Below are 8,019 nucleotides of genomic sequence, written 5' to 3' on the forward strand. Positions count from 1 at the left end.
TCAATTCCTTCACATCAGCTCCCTCCCAGTGTAAATCTCAGTAAGATCTGTGGATGGAGAGAGCTCTATAATAGCTGAGAGTTAATGGTTATTTTCATACTGCCTCATTTTGAAGTAGTAATTGAAGAACGTTCCTCTTTGTAGCCTCTAGCAGCATCCTCAGTTGAAAAGTCCTTCATATGGTTTGCTGTACATGAAGACGGCATAAGCATCCTAGATTACAGCTCTATGGTAAGTGAAATTTCTTTTTTAATTTTGGACAAAGTAGATTTTAATACTGACTATATGGAGAGATTCACCACCATACTACATAAAAGATGGCATTAGCCTTCCATGCTAAGTTATCTAGTCTTTCTCCTAAAGCAAAAATTCATTCCTTTCAAAACGCTTTAATGCCATCATCATTATAGTAGCACTAATAATAGAAATAAGTAATGAATTCTTTGCACAGAATTTATTTTTGTTTATCAGATACAGTTTTTATATCTTTTAATGAAATGTTAATGTTTTAATCATTCAGATGTCAGGAGATCCATAGTTACAGTTCTTACAATAACATTAATTTTCTTTTCTTGAGGCTTCATTTTCCATTATTATTCATAATACATACACTCTGCAAAGAGCAGTTAGTTTAAAAGATTGTTATTTTCATTGTATTATTTTTGTTTAATAGTAGGTAATATAACCCAGTGTTGTTTAATTATGTCATTTTAGGCTCTGATTTTTCTTTTATTTGTAATAAAAGTTTTCACAGAGAACGACTCATGGTAATCAGTGTAAAAAAGCAGTGCCTGAGAAGATCCCTGCTTTAATTTATATCCTGCAAAGAAACAGAATGGCATGGTGCTATTAGCAAGTGCTAATATTGAATATCAGAAAATTAAAATCTCAACTTTATAATTGTACTGATACAGGCCTTTTCATTACACTTCTTTGCAGTTAAAGAAATAATAAAACAAAGAACACGAGGAGAGCAAACAGCAGCTCTGTTCAGAGACCAGGCAAAATGAGCTCACATCAGACTGCAGAAAGCTCTATAAAGACCATCTACTTAGAGAGCTAGCTACGGCGTTTCTGCAGAGCGCTGCCAGTTTACAATAGCAGCAGGCCTTACTCACTATTCAAGAAATGTTTGGTGTCCAGGGAATGTTCTGATTTTTCTGTAGGGAGGATCAAGGGTATCAGAAATGTTGTTGCAAGGGGTAGTTAGAGAAAACACTATTTCAAAATAAGGGCAAAAACACGGTTAGTGTCTAAAGGACGTTAAAGTCAGTTATTGTACAGATATTGTCTTACGATGAATTTTAACTGTGAACATCTGCAGCAAATTAATATGAGTCGTAATGATAAATTAAATGCTAATCATAGACTCAAAGGCCACTAGTGTAGTGTTGAACACTGAACAGTAAGAGCTGAGGCATGGAAAGCAGAGGACCCTTGAAAAGCATTTATGTTTCATCAGAGATGTGAAAAAAAGAGAACAGATTTCTGTTTCATTTGTGTGTATGTAAACTACATCACTGCACAAAAAGGTGTCCTGGCGTTAAATCCCTTTAGATGTCTCATACTCTGCCATTTAATTCAGTTAGTCGCTGCTTCAATTTCAAATGGAATTACTGAGATTAATTTCTCTTAAAGTCAGTCAATACTTGTGTAAATTGAATAACACACTTGAGCTGAAACCCGCTTATAATATCTTTGATCTAATTAATTTGGAATAGAAACAGAGGTCAAAATTACAAGAGTTACCATCTGCAATGGAAATTCCTCATAGCAAAGGTCTGAATGAAGCTGTCCCAAAATTTACAATTAATTTCAAGATTCATAAGAGGCTAGAGGCTAACAACAGCGTTTTGAAAAATACACATGTAATTTTATTTTAAAAGAAGTATTTGTCCTAATCTGTTTTTCCTGCATTGTCCTGCTTATATCTTTGCGTTTTGGTTTTTTGGTTTTCGTTTTTAAGCGATTAACAGTTACATACACATATAAGAGTCTGATGACTTTCGGAGGCTATCAAGATGATTTTATGTTGGTTGTTAATAATGCTCAGACGAAGGACAAATCAACAGAAAAACACCTTTTTGCCATGACAAAACCAAAGGTTGGTATATTCCCTGAAATAGTTTCCGACCATCTGCTACTTTTCTGCTTTTTCTAGTGGGTAATCCTTAACAGATGTGAAAGATGAAACACCTTCTTTTTTCCTAGCATTCTCAGATTATTGACTTTTGCCAGATGGTTTTAGAGCAAAACAATTAGTAATGTAAGAGCTAACAGTGACAATACTGATGTGTTCCCTTTCTTTTCATGTCCCTGTCTATAACATTCCACTTTTTTCATAGAAGGACAAAGGCTATTAAAGACAGGAAGTATATGCAGTACCTAAAAACTAGTCTATTTGCTTGATTGGCACCAGAGATAATGTTTAAGCAGGTACATATGTGTTCTACAGTGGAACTGTAGAACACAGTATCTGAAAGATCAGTCCCTTCTTAACAATCCTAGGATATTTTTACTTTTGGTAAAGAAACTGTTGCTTTTTAAATCTAGATTCTCTTCTTTACTGGTAAGGTTGACTGTATCTTTTAAAAAGCAAAGGTTTTGAAGTCTTTTGCTGTTAGTCAGAAAAATTTATGAAACAGAATACAAAATTCCAGATATAAATTTGGGTCAAAACACAACGCTTCATACAAATAAGCATAGTAAAATACATCTGTTCAAGTTCCCTTCAGATTGTGCCCTTACAGGCGAGGTTGTGTGGATTGCAAAGAGAAACTACAGTAAAAAGCTCCCAGAAGTCTTTATTCCTTTTATCTACGCTGTGTCTTTAGTTCTCTGAGCACTAGATATTTTCTAGCAAAATTGAGGGAACACATCATGAAAGTTTTTTCTGAGAGCGACATCTTTCGGACTTCAAAATCTCTCTTGAAGGGGAAGAAACCATCTGTTTGAATCATTTAAGACTGTGGCAGACAAAGTATCCAGCATACTCATGGGAATAACATTACATTACTGGCGAGGAGCGATAGAGAAAAGCTCTATTAGGCATCTCCTCTCTTCCCGTCATTAATTTATTTGATAAAGTACTTTTCCAGTTGGTGGTGATTGTCACTTGCTAAAAAGTTAGCTTTTTTTTCAGCAGTCAAAACACATCACTGTATTTTTCAAAGACTTTTGTCTGTTCCTGTTATAGATTCTTGAGATCACCCTACTGATTGCCAGCTATATTAACAACTTTCATCAGCTGAAAGGAGCTGCTCATCACCTCTCTGCTCCAGCATTACTGACACCTCAGAGTGGACAGAAACTCAAGGAAATGGGGAGTCAGCCACTTCTTGCAAACAACAGACCAACGAAATGTCCCACTTTGTTATGAAAGGATTATGTATCGTGATAAGGCATCTTTGTTACAGGGTTTCTACACTGACTGAAAGCTTTTTGATGTACAAGACAGAGAGCATAAGCGGGTCTGTAAACAAGAGAAAGGCGGACAGGTTTACATTCATTTCAGTGGTTTATAACAGGAGGAGCCCTTTAATTAAAGCCCTGGCCTGAACTGGAATGATGACGAGCCAATTTAAGGATTGTGCTTTACTGTGGGTGGCTTGTGCCTACAGCTCAAAAATAAATGTGTCTGTTGATAATGATGCGGAAAGGTGGCCTTGGGAACAGCTGTATAGATTTTAGTAGTTTTCCAGATATTTTCTCAGGGACCAAACTGTCTTCAACTCTTCATGTCTATTTTTCAAAATTATACTAAAGTTGTATAACGTTCATTTTGAAAAGGAATTTTTGTTTCAAAAAAAAAAAAAAGTCAAACAGAATATTTTCCACTTCCAGCGTGCCTTCTTATTTGCAATACAAGCACCATGGGACTAAAAGGAACAAATTGTTGATTTGTATAATTGTTTCTTCTTTAAAAAAAAAAAGGCACATAATGTAACTATTATAAATTTAAAGAGTATTCTCATGATACACTCTAGCCTTTGTTATACAGCTATTTTACTTGGCAAATCTTCAGCCTTGGTCTGGTAAATTTCTAAATAATCCCTCTCTGCCCCAGCCTTTTGGAAAAATCTAAATTGGACAGGCACTGTATTTAGTATAGTTTTGTTAAAGAAGACCCCATACTTAATTTCTTCTTTAATCCATAGTAATAATATAATACAGATGCAAGACAGACTCACAATTGAAAACACAAGAATAACACAGAAAGACATTGCTTGAACTGTTGTGTCTAAACTTGGAGACATATGCGACATAAAATCCATGTATAATGTGTATAATGTATATACAATGATTCAGAATAATATTTTGTAAAAGTTGTACTTCGTGTTTTTCATTTGTATCTATACATTTCATATCATAATGCTAATATAATGTTCTTGCACACTGAAGACATAATGCTGCCTCAGTGCTACATACGGTCAAATATATAGAAATTACACCCGTTTTTTCTTCCAATCCTCATATTTTCACTTCTGTGCAATGAAACCATCTCTGCAGGCTCTGAAATGGATCAGCAGCATACTCTAATAGATAATTTAGGTCCAACCATAGAGAAGGTAGTCAAAGATAAATCACTGATTTATATTCATTTCATAATTTCTACTTGGCTCATGCAAATGATTAATGGATCGTTAATCCTTTGCTGCTAGCCCTCATCATTTTGGATTTTTTTAATTACTTAAAACTGAAGTAATTTCACAATGATGAATTTTAATATTTGAAGGTTGAAAATCATCTTCTTCGTTTTATGACATTTGAACATTTCAGATATATACATACTCATACTGAGAGAAAAGGAATTTTCAGCTGTTTGCCCTCTATGAAAGGTAAGGAGTTTCCTCCTGAAGAATTAAAATAGGTTGGAAGGGAGATACAGGTTCTGAGAAGAACATGCTCTTAAAAAGTGGAAAGACAAATTGGCAAGCTGAGTTGATAAATAAGTTTCTTCTCAAAGCTCTCAAAGCCCTGCCACAGCTACTTAAGTCTGCAGGACTCAAGCACTATTTTATGAATGGCACTACGGGCCAATGCTTTGTCTTGAAAATGACAAGCAAATAACAAGCATACTGTATCTAGATGCTTTCACATTTGCAATGCGGGAAGAGCTTTGTGGTACCTTTTACCCTTTGGTGCTGGTTGTGGCACTAGATCCTTCTCTTTCAACGAGGGAGGGCCAGCAGCAGGAGTTTTACCTCCTAGTGGGCGCCATCATCAAGGAAAGCATAGTGGAAGCTACATAAGACCTTGGCACCAACTGCAGCATCTTTTTATGCAGCGCCCCACATGAAGTGATGCTGATACCATGGTGAAATTGAGTTAGGAATTAACATCCCTTTGCAACCAGCAGAACAGTTAACTTTCAGAGATTTAAGGGGGGCAGGGTGTTTGCCAATTCAAACATGCTACTGCATCGGTTATATTCAGGTCATAGTCTAAACCTTCTCAAATATGATGATCAGAAACTTCGGTTTACAAATACAAAAATCTTCACGTCATCATGAAATTATGGTAACTGTCAACCTAAAATACTCCAGCTAGTAATTCTTTCCTAGTTGTCCAGTTGAAAGTGAATGTGGCATATCAGGTTCTATTAGAAGGCAAAAAAAGTGGAGCATTTTGCTAGTGAGCTTGTTCACGTAGTTTATAAATCCTTTGTTAAATTTGGAGACAACATGATGCACAATACGAACAGCTAATGTGCAGATTTTGAGTCTTTTAAACAGTTTTCATTAACACAGCTGTTTTATAAAGCAGTATATAATCTACGAAGTATAGTATGATGTTCCTGCCTGCCTTTGGGTAGATAACTCTAGACATTGCTTTGCTTTTTAGTGTTAAGCTCTTGCTGTTGCAGTGTATCTCTACATCATATTGCCAGAAGCAATCCACGCCTTAGCTTCCCTTTTTTTGGCAGCACTTTCCAGACTTACTACCACTAACTGCTCATTATAGGTCACCATTATCCCATACAGTCACATTATGAGAAATGCTGTGTTAATTTTTATGAAATAAATGCGCTCAGAATCACAGTTACCATGACAACACTACACTAAACAATGAAGTTTCTTCCAGGATTTTGATCAGCACGAGTAAGGGTTCTGTAGTACGATAGTAACCTCCTCAAGCAGACGCTTCCCTTCAAGTTAACAGAGTGAGCAAGTCTCTTACTTGCACAAGCACGCTTCAACAGCTCAGCTTGCAAACACAGCTATGCAAGTCTCGGGGTGACTATGTTAACATAGCTCCACACAACATGAGCAACACAACCAAAGCTGAAAATTTCACAGTCCAGGTAGATAATTGTTCTGCCTTCTCCATTCAGCCTGAGCCTTATGAGTGATCCACATCTCAGTCTTAATCTTGAGTCACCCACCAAAACAATTCATAGCGTGCTACCTAATCCGTTACTAAAGCCCCGGTAGGAATTAGACCTTTCTCACCTTCTAATCTTCAGCAGCGATGACGTGATGGGAGCTGTCAAACGAGCAGCGACCTCTGGGACTGATGCTGAAGAACTTCCCCTGCTCAAGGCTTGCAGAACCTAGGTTATAAAAATATTGTCAAGATGAGATTAATGTGTTTGTTAGCACATGCAAGGAGACTTCACCTTCTATGATGAATTTCAGAACATCCTTCGTGCTTGCTTTGAACTAGTGGTCGGTTACAATGATCAGTTTGAATGGTCGATGAATCTGAGCTTGACAATGAAAGATCACTGGTAACTCTCTGTATAAACAATTGGATTGACTTGAAAATAATATCTGGAATGCAATGTAAATTAGTATGTTACTTGAACTTCACTTTACCTTGTCAATTTTTGTGCAGCATTATCAGTAAGCAAACTGCTCATTTCTAAAACAAGCAAGACCTATTCACTCCTGAAATACAGCAAGAAAATGACAAAGCTTTTGAGTTTTTAATACAATCCCCAAAATTAGTGTTTTTTCTGTTATTTTAGATTTTAATTTGGTTTATAGTTAAATTTAAAATAGAGTCATATATTTCCCTGTAAAAGCATGCTGGTAGATATTTGGTGTTGGAGTTCCTTGTTTTTGTAACGGTTTTTATAGGTTAGGTCCTGAAGGAAAAAAATCATCCGTGCATAAAGGAATGCACCACTTAAAGCTTTAGGTAGAGCTTTAATAGTCCATACAGCTTAGTCCAATCCATTAGTTTGAGTTAATTTTAACTAAGATGATTAGTAACTCAGTAATAATGAATTAGGAAAAAAAAAAAGGTATTTTTTTACATTTTCTTAGGGCAAAGGAAATGAAACTGAATGAGGTGAAACTTAAAATACTGAAAACTCCATTTTCACTTCCAGATTGGATTTCTGTACAACTTATTAATTGTACGCCCAGCTCAGATTTGGACTGCAGCAACTTCCAGATTCGCCACCTCTCTGACAGTGAGTAAATCACTGTAAAAATACTTTGCTTTTTAGCGTTACACTCTTGCTGTTGCAGTAATATATGCCTAGATCATACTGCCAGGAGCAATTCCTACCTTAGCTTTGCTTTCTTTGGCACAGCAATAGCAGCTTTGTCCACAGTTTTCACCACCTCTAACTGATGATTAAAGACCAGCACTGGCTTCATATACCAAGATAGCAGAAACATTCTGTTAAAATGAAATTGATGAAAGAAACACACTCAGAAGGGCATCAGCATGACCTGCCACTGTACAACACTAAACAATGAGGTTTCTTTCTGGATTTTAATTAGCGAGACCATGGTTCCCATAGCAGGGTAGCAAATGCTATAGAAGCTCCGTGTAAAAACATGGAATTAAACAAAGATAGGGTGGAAATAACTATATGAAGGCTTCTGTAACTGAAACTGAGTGATTATGCAAGTTAAACAGAAAAAAATGCTCATTTAAAGAACAAGTATTACTTAGGGTCTGTAGAAGGCTACATAAGCCTTCTTTGGGTAAGGAAGAAGGAACAGTTAAAATTAATTCTGAGTTAATCATTATGAATGAGGCCACTTTCCTGGTTTTGATTAA

At 36.1% G+C, this 8,019-nt stretch overlaps 1 protein-coding gene across 5 annotated transcripts in view; it reads left to right on the forward strand.

Annotated features, from left to right (window-relative positions):
- The window catches only part of PLEKHH2 (pleckstrin homology, MyTH4 and FERM domain containing H2), a 59,160-nt gene extending 52,702 nt beyond the window's left edge, over positions 1-6,458 (forward strand). For all 5 annotated transcript variants that reach the window (XM_063328585.1, XM_063328590.1, XM_063328586.1 and 2 more), the window contains 3 exons: positions 145-231; positions 1,967-2,104; positions 3,197-6,458. In XM_063328585.1, coding sequence (XP_063184655.1) covers positions 145-231; positions 1,967-2,104; positions 3,197-3,379 — 408 coding nt within the window. In that variant the 3' untranslated portion in view covers positions 3,380-6,458. The remainder of the gene's footprint in view (positions 1-144; positions 232-1,966; positions 2,105-3,196) is intronic.
- The last annotated feature ends 1,561 nt before the right edge of the window (positions 6,459-8,019 follow it).

The sequence above is a fragment of the Chroicocephalus ridibundus genome, chromosome 3, assembly GCF_963924245.1.
Source record: "Chroicocephalus ridibundus chromosome 3, bChrRid1.1, whole genome shotgun sequence".
In the NCBI taxonomy this organism is placed as follows: Eukaryota; Metazoa; Chordata; class Aves; order Charadriiformes; family Laridae; genus Chroicocephalus; species Chroicocephalus ridibundus.